The 21,938-nt window shown below is 34.2% G+C and overlaps 1 protein-coding gene across 1 annotated transcript; it reads left to right on the top strand.

The window, feature by feature from the left end:
* The first annotated feature begins 1,761 nt into the window (after positions 1-1,761).
* On the top strand, positions 1,762-21,463 carry LOC123535288 (low-density lipoprotein receptor-related protein 12-like). The gene is made up of 6 exons (XM_045317881.2): positions 1,762-2,024; positions 2,489-2,643; positions 8,902-8,992; positions 16,921-17,061; positions 17,424-17,645; positions 18,530-21,463. The coding sequence occupies exons 1-6, from the start codon at positions 1,955-1,957 to the stop codon at positions 18,553-18,555; spliced, it is 705 nt and encodes a 234-aa protein (XP_045173816.1). The 5' UTR covers positions 1,762-1,954; the 3' UTR covers positions 18,556-21,463.
* Positions 21,464-21,938: the final 475 nt, after the last annotated feature.

The raw sequence follows: 21,938 nt of genomic DNA, 5'->3' as shown, positions 1-21,938 counted from the left end.
TTAGCCACTATTGGCGATTTTTTTTCGGAATTCCGATGTAATTCAGATACGGCCGCAGAAGTTACTACACAAATGCGTGTGAGCCAGAAATATGCCATGAACACAGTCAGAAATTTCTCAAATCGGGCATAAAAGAAACAAGAAATATCTTTAAAAATGATGGTCGGCGAATTGTTATAAGGAAAGAAGTTGAATTTTTCATCTAACATTCATCTTTCATCTAACATTTTTTAAATTGCAAAACTAAACACCGCACTTTAACAATTTAAATGGTTCTCTTTTAATTTTTTGCAAAGGTTTCGTAGGGTTGCAATTTTGTTTCGTTTATCCTTAGACGCATAATTACAGCAGTAGTTTGATGAAGGTTCATGAGAAGAGGTCGTTAAACGTGTTTATATTTTTAGCTAAATTGGTCCCTATCCCCATTTGTAACAAAATAGCAGGAGACCTTACGATATTGTTACACATCGAGTTTGATAAAAAATCCATTACATTTTAGTGGTTAATGCGAAGAAAGGCATATCTACTTTTAGCTATAGTGGTCCCTAATAGGGCCCAAGTTCCTATATAAATTAATTTGGAAGAGGACCTTATAATGATGCCCCAGACCAAGTATGACAAAGATCCACCAAGCTGTTCATCAGACGCTGTATAAAGGCATTTCTAGTTTTAACTCTAGCAGCCCCTAAAAGGGGTCAAATGTCCCAGCTGAAGAAAGTTGAAAAAATCAATTAAAGGATTTTTTTATTTATTATTTTTATTTATTTCGAAAATAGGCCAACTGATCCCGCTTTAACAAATGCATATTCGCTATTCATGAATCTTTGGACAATGACGTCACACCTATAAAAAAAGTGAAGGTCAAGCAAAACATACAATTGTAATTATTTCAATATTTCTGTTTCATAAGCAAAGTTTGACCGTAGTCATATCACATATATAAACTGTATGAGATTCAGTCATTATATAGCATATATATAATGAAACAGATTTCAAATGAGTTCAATATTTGCATACCATACTAAAGAAAAATATTCATATATAATAAATCAGTTAAATAGCTTATAACAAATATATCAAAGCAAACAAGTACTCATTTTAATATGCAATCTGAATAAGTCACAAAAGCAAGAAACCTTTTCATATACAGACGACAATTGTAACAAGGAAAATCTTTTAAAAGCTCTTCTCTACATAAAAGACTCTTATCACACCCTTATTCATGTGATACGCAGACCGTATTCAGCTCTTTCTTTAATTTGATATATGTTGGTATTTGAACAGGTTTTTATCATATTTATTAAACTTACTTATCATTTTGAGATATATCAATATTCTTGCTAAATATACTGAGCCAAAGTTAGCTTTAAAACTGTGAACAGCGTCGTTTAGGATAAACGCTTTGTCTACATTTCACTCAGCGTAGCACAATCAACAGAGTGAAAGAAATTGACACTCTCGTCCAATCTGGCAGAGTGTTGCATAAATCTTCCATTTTGATAAATTATCTCTAATGCATTATCAAGCAGTTTGATTTGCAAACTGAAGTCACGTGGGATAGGTAACGAAAACGAATTTAGACGGCGTTCGCCGAAAAATGTAGATACTCCTCTGTAATTTTTTTGTCATCAAATATTTACTGCTATCAGCAGATATTGAGAAACATCACATGATAAATTCATACATGTAGGGCATGTGTGTCAGGCACATAAAGATAACATTATGATGACTTTAGTAAATGTTTAATCTAATATAAACAAATGTTCGACTTTGCATTTAAAAACACCCCCTTACTGACATAAATTATTGTTTACCTAATATATAATTACGCTATACGTATTGCACAACCTTTCGTATTGATAGAATATTTCACTAAAGGGAATAATTGAGGAGTTAAAGGGATAAATGAAATTTGGTATAAATAAATAAATCATCAAGTTGGAATAGATCAATCATGATGTTTCTTTTACTTGCATATTTGATTTCTATACTTCACTTGCACAACGTCGCTGCCTTATATACTTGTAAGTACTGTGAAATAATTTAGATTCTTTCTTTCCTCTTTGTTTTGTTTGTTTTTGTTTTCTGCTATTTTGTCTTCAGTAAACCTAATATTGAATTTAAGTAGCGTTGATGTATATGTATGATGACCGTTGACAAAAACATTTCAGTTACTTGTAATAAAACCGCCTTCGTCTCGCTCGTAGATTTAATCCGAGAGGTCAGTACCGATAGCTGAAGGATAGTCCTTCTATTGATATAGTCAATTAAAGTGTACAGATTTTACAATTGACAAAATTATATTTTCTCCCTAAAACACCAAGACCATACTTTTAGTCGAATCGTTTCATACTGCTGCTCATTATCACACTGATATCAAATGTTTAAATGTAAAATAACTATTAAATGATCTGATATTTTGATCAGCTTTGTAAAATTTCTAACACCTTCGTCCGAAATTCCAGATAACAAGATATTATATTTTCAGATTACATGGATGATACATGCAATGGTACTGTGGACATATCAGATACAAATTCTATCATGCTGTACCTCACAAAAAGTAGCACTTACAAGCCAAACATGCATTGTTCTCTTCTTATATCAACAACTAAGTATGACCAGTTCATGCTGTATTTCAAGGTATTATCTTATTATAATGCTCCATTAGATTGTAATGGCCTGTGACACACTACTCTCATGAGAAATTCTGGACGGATTCCTAACCGGAAAAAGAGAGTACGATTTACATACGAAGCATATTTTTGTCCAATGTTTTAGATCTTATATTTACAAAACACTGTTTATGGTAATGAACTGCTTGTTTACTTAAGAGCCTGGACTAATATCTAATGTATGTTTGTAGAAAGTTTCCTAAGATGTTAAAAGTAGAATATTCATGTTCATATATAAAATATCCGTATTCAAGATGTTCCTTGTTTTTGCACACATAAGGAAATCAAAACCGTATTCTTCACAAGTATGCAATCTAAGTGTATGCGTCTAATCGGTTAAGAAATAAGGGTAACAAACACAGCCAAGTCTCGTTCGATCTTTTTTCAATTACATAAGATCTTAACATTTAGTTAGCATCAACATATTATGTGCGTGCCTAAGCAAACTTCCCAGTCTTAACTTCAGAACTTCAGTTCTAAAAATGAACATATCCTAAATTACATATTACATATTTTATTAGAACAAAAACGGTTATTTGTCAAGCCTTTGTATGTCTAAAAATCAATAGACTTGACCTTATCAAATACATAACTATAAATGAAATATTCAGTTATCCCATTATTTCATCAAACAAAGTAAGAATTTCAGAGTTATAATACTGCAATCTGAAATCTTTACATATAAATGTAGAATAAAACAGCTAATCGACACTTAACATGACATTTATTACACTAGAGTGTTACATTGAACAAACTTAGTATGTTAAAAATATGCCATGATATGTTCAGTTACAAAACGATAGATTATTCGATCGCAATTGTAATATGCCTACATGTATAAAGTTCATTGTTTTTAGGAGGAATTCATTAAATTGAGAAATTCGACTATGTGAAAACTGTCTTCCAATTTTATAAAGAAATAACTTGAAACCAAAGGTGGGTCATAAAACCGCCTTAAAGTAACACCAAGAATAGCTAAACAGAAGCACACGATAACACGACAAATTGTACACAAAAACACAATATTTAGAGGGCGCCGACACGACATATTTATTTGGCGAGTTTTCGTGTAGCCGGGTATGAATATGTCGTATTGGCGCCCTTTATTTGTCTTGCTTCCGTGTTTTCGCCCCGCCGACACGAAAAGTCGACTAATTAGGTATTTTTCGAGTTTTCGTGTCGTCGTGATTTCGCCCGCCAAAACGAAAACACGACAAATACCTTATTTGTCGAGTTTTTGTGTTTTCACTCCGTTGACACGAAAACACGACAAATTAGGTTCTTGTCGAGTTTTCGTGTTTTCGGCCCACCGAAGTCTATTCATCGCTGATCACGATTTCAACTATCTGGCTATCATAACATTTAACGTTTATTCGATTTTGAGCTATTTGAAGCGTTTGCATAACTCTGGTCTGACTGATAAAAATCCGGAACAAAATCCCAGATGCATAACTTTACATGCTGAATAATAATTCCTACGATGTTTCATGACCCTAAGGCATAAACTTTTTTAGATATGTGCGGCACAACTTTTATGCCTTTTTATTCATACTTTTTACTAAGTCAAGGGCCATAACTCTGGTCTGACTGAGTGATATATCTAACAAAACCCCAGATGCACAATTTAACATGCTGAATAATATTCCTGTAATGTTTCATATTACTGGGTTAAACACTTCTTGAGATACATGCGTCACAAAGTTGGGTCCTTTTTATGTGTATTTTTAACTTAGTAAAGGGCCATAACTCTGGTCTGACTGTTTGAGATTCAAATTAAAATCCCAGATGCACAGTTTCTTTTGCTGAATAACAATTCTACGAGGTTTGATAACTCAAGGTCAAATACCTTCCGAGATATGAACGACACAATTTCGGTCGGACGGGCGGACGGACGGGCAGACGGACGGACAAGGGCAAGTCTAAGTGTCCCCCCACCCCCTAAAATATATTAAGGGGGAGGTGGTGGGGCGGCACAAAAAAAAATGGAAACTCAACATGTTGATCAACTCGACAAGAATGAAAATGTTTCAGGCTCGGTTTGATTGAGGCTGACTTAACTTAGTGGAAATGCATACTACCGTCCATGCCATCTAGCCCCTTGTTGAGCAGAACTCGAAATTTACACATGTTACAAGTACTAAAACAAATTTAGAGACATCCGCTGATGTGTTCATACGGCGGTGCAAATGAAACCTTCGATGATAAACCAATGTGTACTTCCATGAACAGCAGGCTCTGTTTGATAGAGCCTGTTCGTGGGACTGTAGTGGAAATGCTTTCTACGCTCTCTTGCCTTGGGTGGAACAACACTCAACATTTACACTTTTTACAAGTACAAAAGCAATTTTGAGACATCCGCAGATGTGTTCCTACGGCGGTTCACACGGAACCTTCAATAAAAAAGATGTGATTAGATATCAGTAAAAAATAAGTTCAAGATTTGGTAAAACTGTCGGCAAGAGAAATTTGATCGAGTATTAACTGTCACTGAATGTTTAAGTGAAAAACACGAACGGGTTATTGGTTAATTACTGATACATGAATTGTATGTCGTAAAGGCCTAGATTCACTACTATATAAGTGCCCCCCCCCCCCCCACCCCCAATCCAATATACAACTCCCATCTTATCTGCTGCTTATCAGCGATTATGTAATAGTAACTGATTAGAGGGCAATTAGCACAGCAGGGACCCCAAGTAGACCATGAAGATGTGTGCAGTGGAGTTGAAAGAAATTAATTTCTCTTCAGTGAATGATAATAATAATAATTATTATTTTGATATAACTATTACTTTAATGTTATAGTAATAATAATTATAAAAATAATCATAATCATAATCATATCATAATCATAATCATTATCATTATTATTATTATTATTATTATTATTACCATTATCATATTTTCATAATTTATTATTATTATTATATTACATATAGGATGATAAAAGATACAGTAATAATATTGGAAATAATAATGATAATAAAACACAAGTAGTGAAAACTTCATGAGTTCTTTTTGCTGACAAACAATATTTTTCGAATTGGAAATTGATTTTCTTGTGTTCATGTAATCAATTATTGTGTTCCATCTATACTCAATTTTCATTTTCAGTATGTTGCCAAAAGAGACTTTTTCATGCTTGCTTTGTAACTTTGAAATTCACATTCTGTTTTCAATTTTAGACAAATGTTATTTACAGTATTCTGCAAGCTTTAGCTGAGTGAAAGTCACATTTTTCTGAAATATCACAATTCTCCAGAGAAAATTTGAAAAAATAAAAACTTGCATATTTCTTTAAGTAAGTTTCTCATTATTTTATTTTTTGTAAAAATAAGTTTCTGATTACTTTTTATTGTGTTTGATCAACAAATAATTTACTTTACATAGAAATGCCTAAAAAAACTAGTATAACTTTAAAAGTTATCAATTATTCATTAATTTAAAATAAATCACATTGTTTCCCCTTCTCACTAATAGATACACTTGTAAGGTAGACTGACTCTCCAGTAAACAATGACCCTTGTTTATTGGAACCATACTGTGATGGTCATTAGCCCTCAACTGTGCTGGTGAAGCCAGAAATCCCTTGGCCCACTGCCAAAATCTAGGCCTTTAAGTACCACAGACGAATATACCACAAAGGAAATGTCCAAAAGTGCCCATGTTTCTATATAATTGTCGTCCTTTATCTGTAAGACTGTATACAGAATCCGTGGTAAAAAGGTTGGGCCGCATTGAAAACAGTGACATGTGAAAATGAATAGCACTGGGATTATAAGCGCTTGTCTGAAGCAAAATATCGTCCTAGTAGAGATGACACGTTGCTCAAAAGCAGACATCAGAAATCACCCTGTGTGACCGACATCCCTTGTTGGTTACTCAGGCAGTCTATTCCGTCTTTACACTGGACTGGTAAAAACAGGGAAATGCTCGAAATTCGGGTAAAAACTACTTTATTTGTATTTTCGAAACGTACAATGTGGCAAAATAGAAAATACGAATAGCGTAGTGCGAGCTGTGCTCCATAAGTAATTCAACTTCCATAATACGTCAGAATATATTCGCATACTTTAATCGTATATCAAATGAAAGGGTTTGATCTTAGCCTTAAACATATATCAATTATGTATTGATATTAAAGTAGCAGGGGCCAGATTCATATTGTCTCCCAGGTACGTTTTTTTAAATATAATATGTATTTTTAGGGCATTCATATTTCAATACTTACTGATGATATTTACAACTAAGGATTCCACTTCAATGAGTGATTTTTATAAAAACAAGAGCTGTCGGAGGACAGCAACGCTCGACTATTCAACAGCCTTGTCAATTGAATGAATACAAAAGTTGAAAAAGGGGCATAATTTTGTAAAATGCAAAGTAGAGGTATTGAACCTCTGTACTGGCATGTCATATCATGACAGTGAACAAGTGTGTGAAGTTTCAATCCTTTCCAATTTGTGGATACTGAGATACCAGCTTACATACAAAAACTTAACCAAAAACTGCTAAGTCAAAGGGGCATAATTTGTAAAAAATGCCAAGTAGAGTTATGGGACCTTCACAGTGCATGTTAGATCATGACAGTGAACAAGTGTGTGAAGTTTCAATCCATTCCAATTAGTGGATACTGAGATATCAGATTACATACAAAAATTTAACCAAAAACTGCTAAGTCGAAAAAGGGGCATAATTTTGAAAACAAAAAGAGTAGAGTTATGGGACTTGCTAAGAGCATGTCAGATCATGACAGTGAACAAGTATGTGAAGTTTCAATGCATTCCCATTAGTAAGTACTGAGATACCAGCTTACATACAAAACCTTAACCAAAAAGTCGAAAAAGGGGCATAATTTTGTAAAAAAGCAAAATAGAGTTATGGAACCTGTGCAGTGTAGGTCAGTTCATCACAGTGAATAAGTGTGTGAAGTTTCAATTCATTCCCACAAGTGGTTACTGAGTTACCAGCTTACATACAAAACCTTAACCAAAAATTTCTAAGTCGAAAAAGGGGCATAATTTTGTAAAAAAGCAAAATAGAGTTATTGAACCTGTGCAATGTAAGTCAGTTTGTCACAGTGAATAAGTGTGTGAAGTTTCAATCCATTCCCACAAGTGGTTACTGAGATACCAGCTTACATACAAAACCTTAACCAAAATCGGGACGCGGACGCGGACGCAGACGCCGACGCCGACGCCGACGCATGGGCGAGTCCAATAGCTCTACTATTCTATGAATAGTCGAGCTAAAAATGAATAAATTGGTTTACCTAGCTCAAAAGTCTAAAATCTTACCGGAGGTTTCAATACGAAACGGAAACGATTTTCCATCTATGTAATTTAGCTCAATATTTGCGGAAAAAATAACACTTCTTACCACTTAGAATTATTTTTGCCCGGCCTCATGCTACACACATATACATACGTTTTAGGTCAGTCATTTACAGATATAATAGGACAAGTACGTGATTCTAGGTGTGCAATTTGGGCCATTTTTGAAACCGAAATTTTATTAGTTTTAATCACAACAAGGAAACTGGCATATGAAGAAGTGCTAAGGAAAAACTAAAATGTAATATTACTAATAAAGTCTCCATTTATTGTAAATAATAATTGCTTAAGAAAAAAAAAACAATGACAGAGTCCAATAGGAAAGGGCACAGTCATATATTGCAGCCGCCCACACGGAACTCCTTAAGGAAATATGGGTATAAATAATTGAACACAAGTACAAAGTGCCAGCGCACATGTACACATTAACAAATGAATGCAGTAGTAACAAGCAGACACGCATACATGAATAAGCCGCAATTTGTAATTACGTATTCGTTCTACAAAATTAGAAACCACACTTTTTATTAACTAGAAAGGTATCTAAACTAGTATTATTTCAATCAATGCAACCATTAAACAATATATTAAAGAAAACAAAACTTTGAATTAAAGGATTTAAACACTTAAATAAATTTGTTAAATTGTTAGTCACAGAGTCCTTTACCTTCGTTAGCAATTTTGCGATTTAACGTTATTTAATGTAACTGTGTACGACCCCAGAATTTCCATCCGTTGATGTATAGTATCTATTTATTTTATTACGTGTGTTGCATTACAATAAGCCTCGTATACGAGTTCACATCTTGCATATGGTAATTACCGCATTACGTACAATTTACTTATATCATGCACTTTTAAAAAGCAAATGTCAGTTATTATGACTGTTACAGAACATTGATATCGCAAGCAAACAAAGTGGATGTACTCAGGACTGGTTGGAGGTACATGATGGAAACAGCTTGAAATCTCCGTTTGTGGCAGGTATATACTCTGGATGTCAAAAACTTATCTATTGCGAAATTTAGGTATTGCATGTTAAGTGTAGGAATTATGACATTTTTCTGTATATTTCAGCTTAAACTTGGTCCTTACTATGATTTATGCAAAAACTTTTCAAGTTCGTTTCAGTAACGCATACGTATGTAAGCGGTGAAAAGTTTTGTGCTATCTTTTTTATGAATTTAGACGAAATTGTATCAAACTATTTTGCTCAGAACTTCCACAATATTTGAAAACAATGCATTTGGGTTTAAAACATATGTAAGGTATAAATAAGTTGTCATGGAGCATTGCGTTTTAGAGAACCATTTGCTGAGCTACAGATCATTTAAGTAGTTGATAAAATGCAAAATTAAAATATTTTCCTCATACAACGGTCCTAGAATGCGCACGAATATTTCTTTGTAAACACTGAAATTCATACGAAAGAACAATTCTCCAATGGATGTCATAGAGCACAAACGTACATTAATACATATGCAATTTAAACTAAACTGAACTAGAAAAAAAATTTGTTATACATTTTATGGTATTTGTACTATTGTTGATAAGAAGTGAGCATAACAGGTCAGTATATTGTGCCATACGATTCAAGCTTTCTTTTCAGTTGTAACTGTTTTCTCAAACATACATCGAGCTCTGTGTAAAGGAAACAATGATAAAATAATAATAAAGTTCCATGTGATTTTTAAAGGAATGTGCACATATGATACAATACATTTTATTGACAATGACATCGTAGATATGGTGATTGCTTCAAATAAAACTTTTTTTAAGGTTTAGGAGTATATCACCAAAACACAGAAATATTTTATAAACGAACAACATCGTTACCAATATTTTACCTGACCATTACATGTTCTGCCGTACTGTCCCGTACTGAAAATATTCTGAAAAAGTTTTCCCCCTTTGAAAATGAATGCCATTTGTAAAGAAATAAAAATAAACAATTGCTGAAAACTGTGTTCCACCTAGTTATGTGAAATTTCAACACTCGCACGCTATTACAAATGCATCAAAACAAAGATGTGTAACAGTTCCTTGAAAATGGTGAGTTTTTAAAGGCGCTTGACTGTCTGGAAGTGGGGCCTATTTAGACCGTCCTTTTTCGGAATTCAGTGCTTATATCAGTATACTGACACTTGTTTTGTAGAGTAATATACACGCTATCATTACAAAAACAACAAAACAAGTGTCAGTATACTAATATAAACACTGAATTCCGAAAAAAAAAGGACTGCCTAAAGGGGCCCCACTTCCGGGCAGTCAAACGCCTTCAAAAACTCACCATTTTCAAAGAACTGTTACACATGTTTGTTTTGATTCATTTGCAATAACATGCGAGTGTTGAAATTTCACATAACTAAGTGGAACACAGTTTTCAGCAATTGTTTTTTTTTTATTTCTTTACAAATGGCATTCATTTTCAAAGGGGGACAACTTTTTCAGAATATTTTCCGTACGGGACAGTACGGCAGAACATGTAATGGTTAAGTAAAATATTGGTAACGATGTTATTCGTTTATAAAATATTTCTGTGTTTTGGTGATATACTCCTAAACCTTAATAAATAACTGCATTATTTTTGTTATTTTGTATGTTCTCAAATACATTTGATGTAAGCAAGATATACATCATACATTAGGAAATAGAAAAAGCTTTGAACACATCAAACACAGCTAAAGTCACACATTGAAAAGTAGGTCATCTGCAACAGAGGCTGTAGCAGGAAGATAAAGCTGATGGGTTGCTTCAACTACCTATCAACACGTACAGTTTAATAATATAAAAGATTTAAAAAGAAACGCACCTGTATAATATCGTGTTTGGATTTCATTGAATTTACAAATATTTGTTCAAGAAAACAATGTGAATCATTTTAAGTATGCTCGTACATTTTTAGTTTTGAAAAGCAACTTTTCCTTGCATTGTATATCATGACTGTACCTGTAATCAATTATACAGCAACTGTTACTATTTATATGTAAATTCCTCGCTGAATATCGCCTGCTATACGGGTATATCGACTGCCTACATTATGCAGACATAGTACTAGAGATCAATCAATTACACAAATATTAAACCTATCCTACATTTACCTATACACCTGCATGACACAAGTTAATAGGAATTATAAAGTAAATGTATGGTTAAAACTTAGTGATAAGTAACTTCATTGTAATGTCAATTTTCAGACATTTTATTTGTTCTTATGTATGATGTGTGATATGGTACAAATAGCATTATATATAATTTTCAGCTTAAATAATGGATCTGCTTTTATTTTATTAGACTTTAAACATTTTCTGACGCCACACAATAATCATGTATTTGACAACATTTTTGCATTGAGATAAGTTATTCCCGCAATGGGGATTTTAACATTTATCAATGACTTGATTGGTAAGATTATCTGCAAGAGCAGCTTCATAGAAATTAAATAAGCAGTTTCAGAAAATCTGAAATGATATGCTTCAAAATGACCAAACCAAGGCTTAAGTAATATACTCAGTCTTTTTTGTTACATATCAGCAGCCAGCATATTTTTTTAATTGTTTTTCGTAATCTAAAATTTTAGGTACTATCTCTACATTATGAATACAAGATACATATACGTCACTACATGTATATGTATTGGTTCGGGTATGTGCTTCGGAGAGAATATTTTAATAGGTTTGATAAACTGTATAATGCGCATATGTTGGTATCGCCCGGTATTATTTGTATATAACAAACCCTTTCCGCAACCGTAACGTATAAAAGAGTATTAGCGTCAGATTGCCAATCACGCTTCCGTAGAATCAACAATCATTACACGAAATTCATTTTTAAAATATTTCTGAAATGTCTAGGTCTGCAGCTCTCAAATATGAAAACATCTTACTCCGAGGCATATAATACATCAAAAAGGACCTTTTGAACGATTAATCGAAGTTCCAAAAATCTCCATATACCCTTGCTTCGTTACTGTTGGATTTGTGTTTATTCCGAGTTCAAATATTTTAGTAGCTGAGAAGTGTAATGGCGGGCTTAAGCCAAGGTATTTTCAAATTATTGTTAGAAAATGCTGAAAATTGACTCCCTATTAACAAAAACAAAAGGAAAAATGTCCACGCGCATACATTTAAACGGGGTGACCCCTGGCAATAGTCCAATGCAAATGCAACTTTCGTTTTCAAGTTTTGCCCTTTTTTCATTCTCTTTACTTGCGGGAAAAGCCGAAGGTCGTCTGACTTCATTTTCTGTGTTATCAAGATATGTATGCCTGGCAAGATTGCTTAAAAATGTACAGGCCGTCCTAAGGATATTGTAAATATTTTTATCATCAATGGCTGCATGTTCTGGAAAGCGGTACAGATTTCTTCGGTTGTACATAAATATGTAAATAAACAGAAAAATGAATTATTCCGCTATAAAGAATGTTATGAAATGATTTTTTTTTTTGCGTCCAAGGGTAACAGTTGTTCGTAACTTAGAATATTAAAGGTAACAGAAAAACACTTACCAATGACAAAAACTATTTTGCAAAATAACAACTCAGCTACTATGAACGTAAAATCCAATTATAACGAACAATGATTGTCCAAGTCATGCGCTGGTCAAATTTAAATCCAATCAGTATTAATTCAAAAAATACTCACAATGAGTTCAAACTGAATTTAGTATATCCTAAGAGTATAAATCCTTTCTTTAAAGATCAACAATGTTAATCCACCGAATGTTAAATGCCTAACCTGTTAACATTTTATTATTAAGAAAGAAAAGGTAAGGGTTGATTTCCCGATTTTTTTTCAATTAGATCTTTCAAAGGTCCTTCCCTGTCCTCTGACTTCCTCTTTAAAACATCATGTAAGATTTCAGCACTCTCGTGTAACGGCAAGATTCTACTTAAACCAAGATCAACCCAGACTTTTTAAAATGAGGGTAACACCTTTCTTGTGGAAGCTTCTAGAAACCATAGACATATATGATGTCTCAAAACTAAGACATGCTTTAGAGTAAACAATGGGACATCAATATGAAACAAATGAGAATGAAGCATAATGCATAATGACATGTACATAACATTTTTATTCTTGTGACTTTAGAAATAATTACCACACATTAATAACCTCCAGACATTTTTATTTTCTATGTTTGAACTCTTATTGGTATTTAAGTGTCATGTTCTTTTTCTGTTGTTAACACAACGGTAGAATTATAATCAAGGACTTGGTTTTGATTTTAGCTTGCTTATGTATCTTTTTGTTAAGAAGCAATGTCTTCAAGTGTAATATTTTTAAGATTTCAACTATCTCCGACGACGTTTTTGAGATCAGTGCCGGTGTAATGAAGTATTTCGACCCCCATTGAATAACGACCCCCGGTCATTATTCTATAGAAAATGTGACTCCTTTCCTGTAAAATATTGACTCCCCTTATAAAAAAACTGACTCCCTTTGAAAACTCTATAGAATAACGACCCCCTGGTCATTACTCTATAGAAAAACTGACCCCTCCAAGTAAAATACTGACTCCCTAAAGATGACTCCCTTCGAATATCATAGAATAACGACCCCGGTTATTATTCTATAGAAAAAGTGACTCCTTCCATGTAAAATACGAGTACTCACTGCCGAAATTACTACATTCGAACTCTCATACAATATCGATTCCCGGACATTATTCTGTTTAAAAAAGTTACTCTTTCCGTGTAAAACACCGGCTCCTAAAAAGACTTTCGACGATAATATCTATTAAAAAGTGATACCCACCAAACCTAACGGACAATTTTACCAGATCTACAACTCTGATACCCTCCATTGCCAATAGTTAACATTTTGATTGTACTACTACTACTGGTGCCGCTACTGCTATTACTACATGTACTTCTTTCTCTTCTACTACTACTACTACTACTTCTACTACTACTACTACAAATACTACTACTGGTACTACTATAACTGCTTCCACTAATACGTCTTGTACATCTACCTCTTCTTCCCCTGCTGCTGTTGTTGTTGTTGTCACTTATTCCTCTGCTTCTGCTGCTGCTGCTGCTACTGCAACTGCCACTACCACTGCCACTACTACTACTACTACTACTACTACTACTACTACTTCTTTCTATTGTTGCCGCTACCGTACTTTACTGCCACTGCTAAGTATTGCAACTTCTATCAATACTAAGTTCTATGCTAGCAGTTTCTTGTGCAGTTTTCTTCTGAAGAATTACTTCATACCAAAGTTTGCAGGGATTATTGACACTGGTGTGTTTTGTGAATGTATTGTGAATTGTTATTTTCCTGAAAAAAAAAATGTATGAATAGAATCCCTTTTTCCGTTGCGGAATGCTCTGATTTCTGTGTCAAGTGATGGTATCTGGGGCTAATGGTCAAACGGAAGGACTGACGAACGGACGGACAAGGGCAAATCTATATGTCCCCCTCCCCCGAGTGGGGGCATAAAATGCAGCAATTAGGCTTTAGATACATGATTTATCACTAAATTTGACCAAATGACCGGGGCTCGTTTTTTTATGGGAGTCAATATTCTTCGTGAGGTTCAGTTTACTTCATGTGGGGGAGTCATAGTACTATGATCTGGAGGTCATAATACTATGACCGGGGGTCACTTTTTCTATAGAATAATGACCAGGGGGTCATTATTCTATGGGGGTCGAAATACTTCATTACACCGGCACTAAGTGTATTAAAACTCGAACATTCAGGATACTGTTAGTATTAGCATTTGTAGAATGTAAACTATTTATATTGTGGCATATGTTCAGTGTTTTGTAAAAGTTATTCAATTACTGTCCTGTTATTTCACTTGGTTAGAGCGTCAAGTTAGTGAATAGGCTGTCGTTAGTTAAAATCCCGCACCGGGCATATACCGGTACTTTTTGTTCAGAACTGAAATTTTAAATGTGTCTGAAATAAAATATACAATTCTGTGTAATTGAACAGTTTCATTAAAGGGACAAGCCTCCTGATGACCATCAAAAACAGATAGAAATTGATTTTAAATATCGAAAAAAGTAAACCAATATTGTTCTAAATGTGTATGAAATGAAGTACAAGTACATTAAATTCCTTCTCGGATTTTGTGTCAATTTACTATTGCAGACTGACGCTTTTTGAAAGTTTTCTACATATTGAGCTGACTTACAGATAAAGAATCCTGAAAAGCAAAAAATCACTTTTTTTTTATTTTATATCTACTGCAGTTATTTACTAATAAAAACATTTGTTTAAAGTTCATAAAAATGGCTTAACTCACGACGAAAGTTTAGAACAGTTCAGATTATAGTTATTCGTAATAAAAAGAACGTTCACTTTGCATTGATAAAACATCCTATTTAAGCGATGCAAGTTACCTTTTGAGGGTAGAAAAGTATATGCCTGTTGATGGATTTTAACCAACTCTCACTTTCGCAGTAGCTTAGCGTTCTAACCAACCGGATAATTAATAATAATCCACCAGAAACTCTAGACTGTAGGTTTTATTGAAAAAAATGCAGATGTGTACGAATGTATAAAATTGCCGTGTCGATCCGTACCTGAGCCGTACCTCAAAGTAGTAATCCGTATCAAGCCTAATACCTCGGTCACACATACGGCACGGATAGCTACGTTTAGCCACGGATAGAAACGTAGTAGTCCGTATCGATCCGTACCTGAGCCGTACCTTAAAGTAGTAATCCGTATCAATACGTATCAATCCGTACCAATCCGTACGGCTCCGGTACGGATCGATACAGATTACTACGTTTCTATCCGCGGCTAGACGTAGCTATCCGCTCCGTAAGTGTGACTGGGGTATTACCAATACTTGGTGAAAACGTATTCAAAACTTATCCCAAACTTGCAAGTCTCTCCAACTTTTGAAAAGGTTGAACGATCCGTAGCCATCTGAGCGTGACATTGAGGTTTAATCCAACTTGTTTGATACTTATTCAACCGTAGTTAAACGTACTAAAACGTAGTTATCCGTACTGAAACGTACCTTGCCGTAGTTTTATATGATGCTTTTAAAACTTGCAATGTCTATTTATATAAAACGTACCGACCCGTGACTAAACCTTTATGCGAACGTAGTCATGTGTATTGATCCGTAGCTGAACGTAGTTATCCGAGGCTTCCCGTACTTAAGCGCAGTTCAACGTAGTTCAGCGCAGACCCGTCCACGTACTGGACTAGTTGCCAGGCGCAGTAAAACGTAATTCAACGTTGTACGCCGTACCTATCCGTACTTTTATTTTTGCTCCCTGTTTCTCACCATTTTTCCCGTACTAAGACGTGCTGCTCCGTACTTATCCGTGTCATCCCCCCTCCACCGCACGCCACACACACAGAGAGACAAATCCCATCCGCACCGTACCTCAACGCACGGACGTATCCGTCTGTGTGACTGTAGCATAAGTGGTTTGATAATATATTTTTGATAAGCTGTTGATAGTTTGCAGAATATTGTCGGAAAATATGTACTAAACTACGTTATGAAAATTCAAAAGTAATTATAAATATAAGCTTTCTTCCGGCTCACATGTGGTCATGTACAGATGAATAGAAATGATATAAATTTTACTGTTTTACTTTTCCTTCCTCCGTTTTGTGTTTCAGTCGAAGTTAGTCCCGTTATGTGAGGAAGCCATCTAGCAGGCTTCCGAAATTCAGTGCTTTTACTCAGGCCGGCCTTTGTGTTTTAAATAATGCCCGGAGGAGCAGCCTGTTCGATCATTACGATTAAGTCATCTCTTAAGACCTTTACTGTGTCGGAGAAACTTAAAACCCACGTTCAAACATTGTTACAAGGTTATATTTTTTTTTGCCTGCATGAGGAATACACGTCGTTACACATGGAGTTAATCGAATTCTAGAAACTCTAATTTTACACCAGCGAAGTATTAATCGCACTCATATTTTTAGGTATATCCGGCAGATTGTGCGGCAGTTATATTAGTGACACTGTGAGGGTATCCACCGGCAACAATATTTTGTTATTTTTTGTAAGTGGCAGCTTATATGAAGAAAAGGGGTTTGATATGGTCATCACTCAATACCATACAGGTAGACTGTTGGCACATTTCTTTTCCTAACATATAAATGAAAACGTGATTGTTAAATTTAAAGGAAAAACTGCAAGATACATTTCTTCTTAATTACTTAAATTGAAAAAGCGTGACCGAGAGATGGCACCCACCAAAATCTGGAAGTTGTTCAGATCTTAACTTGTACTACACGGATAGTTACAAGTATTTTGACAAATGGACGTGAGCGCAGTTTTTGACGTGCTCTTTTATCTTCCTGTCAAGTCAATTGAAAATAAATCACTTACTTAAGTAAAACGTAAAAATGATTATATTATAAATACGTGTACAAGTTTTAACATTTTAAAGATTTAAACAGATAAACTTGTTTTCCGATTTTAGGTTCATGTGGCGCTAAGGAACATTCTTGCCGCAATGGTCGCTGTATTTCAGACAGTTTGGTGTGTAATGGATATAATCCGTGCGGAGATAATTCCGATTGTGCAACCAGCCCCAATACGGAACAAATTGTCGTCGTAATCGTCAGTATTTTTGGTTCCTTACTTGCCTTACTTGCAATATCAGTGTTAGGATACTGCATAGTACGCAGATGTGTTATGAAAGGTAAGTAGTTCTTTTTAAAGTTTTACGTTATCGTAAATTTCTGAAAAACAGACAGGATATTAAGATTTCTCTATCATAATCGGATCACAGTTAGTCTAGAACAATAATTATCATTGGGGATGTTGATTTGTTTGTTTTGTTGGGTTTAACGTCGTACCGACACAATTTCAGTCCTATAGCAACTTTTAGGCTTTTAGGTGGAGGAAGACTCCAGATGATCCTCCGTGCATTATTTCATCACGAGCGAGCTCCTGGGGAGAACCTCCGACCTTCTGTAAGCCAGCTGGATGGCTTCCTCACATTTGGTGATGTTGAGTAGTTAAAACATACAGCGTTACTTTTTAGTTTTTGCATGGACTTTGTTTCTTGGAAATGTAGTTCAGAATATGAAGTTTAGTAAAGACATAGAGGATAATTGTTGGTTTCGGTGTAATATCACGTTATAATTTCATCGAGTGGGCACCAAAAGTGATATTTTCACGAGTGGCGCAGCCACGAGTGAAAATAACAACTTTTGGTGTTCACGAGTGAAATTACCGTGATATTACATCGATACCAACAATTTTTCTGTTTATTTTATGTCTAAAACTCTACTTTTGTTGTGTTTATTTCAATAAAGTGTCGAAATTTGCGGGAAATTTTATCAGGAAGCATGGCAAAGATGACGTCATTTTAACGACGTCATCGTCATATTGTTTTCGGCTTTCAGTACGCTCGGTTAACTTTTTGACGTTAATCCGGGTATCAGATTTGATAATTTTCACTGAGTGGCCAGTGAGTTTATCAGGATATAATTCACCGTTATATTTCGATAAACCACCGAAAAACATAAAATAATATAGAAATATTTTTGTTTTACTTATAAATATCATTATTACTTTCAGTGGAGATGAAGTACGAAAACATATAACCAGATTATGGTACGGTTTGTCATAAATCAGTTCCAAAACAACATTATTCGCCTGTAACATCATTAAAGAAAGACTGTGAAGTTTCCACTTTTTATATTTTATACTGCACAGGAATATCCAGCTTCACAATTTACAAAATAGTATTGCTTGTTGTAGGATATAGTTTTGGCCTTGTTAGTCCGTCCGGAGCCATTTCTAGGAAGTGGTTTAGAATATTTAAATAAACTTCGTATACATATTCACCACTACAGGGAAATACGGCACACCAAGTTAGTTATACTGCCCATGTAATACCAGCGATACGATTGTCCTTAGTTAACTATATACGGTACTATAAATATGGCAATTTCTGCTTCATACAACTTGTGACATATTTGACCAAGATTTTTGAAACTGAAATTGAATTTAGATCATCATAGTGTGGTATAGTAAAGGCCATTTATGGCCAAAATGAAGCATCTGAGAACTGAGACAGAGACGTTTGGTTTGGTAATCCTCTCAGTCAGTAAGAGAACGAGGTTCAACGCTATCGGCGAAGTACAGCTAAGGCATTGGAGTTATACCTATATGATGGTTTTAATGCTATACTTTGTAGCATATATAAGCGCTGAGCATCCAGGATTAAGGGCAATCATATTGAGTTGCAGCTTCATGCAAGAAAACATCGGCTGAACATCTGTGCGAAAGGATACTAATATGCTGTCGATGCAAAGATTGTCTGACAGGAACTTAAACAAAAAACATGCCAAACATACTATTCTCAGCCTATAGAAGTTTTGAGCTGATTATCAAGGTTGTTAGTTTGAAACACTTTTTGAGTGATTTGCCTGATCCCTGAAATTATCCAGCTGAATTCATTACACATGAATCATCTAGGCGATGTAGCCAGACAAAAGTTTTATTTATGAGGAACTGTAGATAGATAGATTTATTCGAGAATATATATTTCATGGATACAAATATTACAATTATCACATTATAAAAACCAAACATCATTACAAACATGCATTTAAATATATCACAGAATTAGCTATGCCTTATATCTCAGATTGATATTAAAGACAAATGCATTAGCTCTTTTATATAAAAAATAAAATAAATTTTTTGACATATATATAACAGGATAACCCGTAAAGTATTTCTACTTATTTCTAATGGGGTACTTGTGAAAAATAATCAAGGTACAAAATGCTACTTACATGTCAAGCATAGATCAGTCATGTTATTTCAGAAAATATTGCAAAGAAAATAGCTCTGAAAAAAACAACACTTAGGACTATGTGAATCTGCAATTATGCACTACGATCTTTTTAACCATGTTCCTATTTAATATCTATATGCCTATAGGAAACACTTTTTTTCTCTAAGATTGTGGCAGTTTCATTTAAAATATACAAACAATCTAAATACAAGGTTTTACTTTATACAAACAGTTTCTTAGGTTTTATCGTCAAATTTTGGCAAAAATAGCTGTCACGACATAATTTTCAATCAGTTATCATATCTGAAGCCTACTTTTGCCCTGTTTTGTCATTTTCTACCCTGATCTGCTACACTGTCAGGGAAATGACTCATTTAAACTGTTAAATATATTCAACTGTACCTCTAACTGCTAGAAATAAGCAGTCTTTAGGCTACCAATATGCAGTTTTTGAGAAAAAATACTGTACACCCAAAACATGAGTTTAAACATTGAAAATGCGATATTTTTGTGTTTATCAATATTTAACAAAAATTGCAATAAAATTGTCATTTTCTGTCAAATTCTAATCAAAGTAGATCTTTCCTATCCTCATCTGGCCAGATTTCAATTTTTACCAATGTTCCCTTGTATGTTACACACTAAGTAGGTGTTCTGCTTGCCATATTTCCAACGGCTGCAGCACACATCATGACCTATTTTAAATGTCTGTATCTTACATTTTCTTGAAGAATATTGTCAGTGCTAAATAAAAATCAGAAAAAATGGGGGTCTGATGCAAAAAAAAAATATATATATATATTTTCAGTCAAATCATTTTTAGCGCCATTTTCCTATGCAGGGTCGATATGTCTAACAGAACATATGGGAAGCCATCTTGAATTTGTTTAAAACTTAAGTTTGGGTGTTTGAAATAAAATGTGTGTATCTTCTGTGATGCTGGTCATTTATCACAGAATTAGAATTTTGTGCAATTCTTAAACGGTTTTTCCTGTATAATGAGAATTTAATGGCTGCCATCTTGGACTTTGGTGGCCATCTTGGATTTTTTTAAAACAGTCATGAGCTTGTTTGTTTGTGTTATACTTCATTACTACCATGCAAAATTTCGCTTTCTTAATAAAAAATATTGACATAATTATGGGTCGATTCCACAAATTCACAGTTATAATTATATTTTGAAATTTTTTATCCAAAAAAAATGCATTTTGTACCATAATACTTTTCTATACTTTTAGTATGCTGTTAAAAACCATATTGTATAATGCTTTCACCAAAAATCAATTATTTGCGAATTTTTCTTCTTTTTTTCATATTTACTAGTAGTGCACACACAAATTCGTCATGATTTCTTAAGTAATGTCAGATTTATTCCCATATAGTTGTTAAAAAATCAACATATTTGTACATTACAAACTCACCAGTTGGTAGAATTTCATTAAACTTATTTCATTCTTTTCATGAACATTTATCATCAACGTGTTAAATGGTTACCCACATCCGTTTACCCCCACCATCCTGGTACTCCCCCTCCAACCCAGGTATGCAGGATATATTTCTTTGCCATTCCTCACCACGATCCCATTCGGCGGGGGATACAAAATCGAATTCGCTTGATTTTAACTGTATCAGCAATACTTACGTAAACCCAGCCAAGTTCATTTGCAGACTATTTTATACCTGTTTTATGCATTAATAAATACCTGCAAGTATTTCTGGTTCGAGAGTTTTAAATTTGTCCCTTGTTAGTTCCAGATGTATGTTGCTGGAGATTTTGAAAGTATATTGGAGTTATTATTTGACATCTTTAATCGTCCGTATATTTTGCCAGTAATATATTCGTTAATTCTGTCAGGCAAATACCATTAACTATTGCAAGAGATTTTTCAGGTCGGTTCCACAAAATTGCTGCGCAAAGAAACTCTAACCACATCGACTTTATAGACTTTATAGGATGAGTGACTTTGGCCCGTTCAAAGCAATTAAAATAATTTTACTTTAACGTTGTTTTACAAAAATTGAATATCTGCCAGAAAAGCTTCGCTTACATTAAAGGTAAAATTTATCAATCATATCTAGCCATGATTCAAACAGATGTGCCGGAAGGTAGAAAAGTTGAAAATGCTAAATCAAAATTTCACTTGATAAAAAGATACAAATCGATCACGAAATAATCTTTAT

This window comes from Mercenaria mercenaria, chromosome 12, assembly GCF_021730395.1.
Source record: "Mercenaria mercenaria strain notata chromosome 12, MADL_Memer_1, whole genome shotgun sequence".
Lineage (NCBI taxonomy): Eukaryota > Metazoa > Mollusca > Bivalvia > Venerida > Veneridae > Mercenaria > Mercenaria mercenaria.
This window is presented reverse-complemented; position numbering and strand designations above follow the sequence as displayed.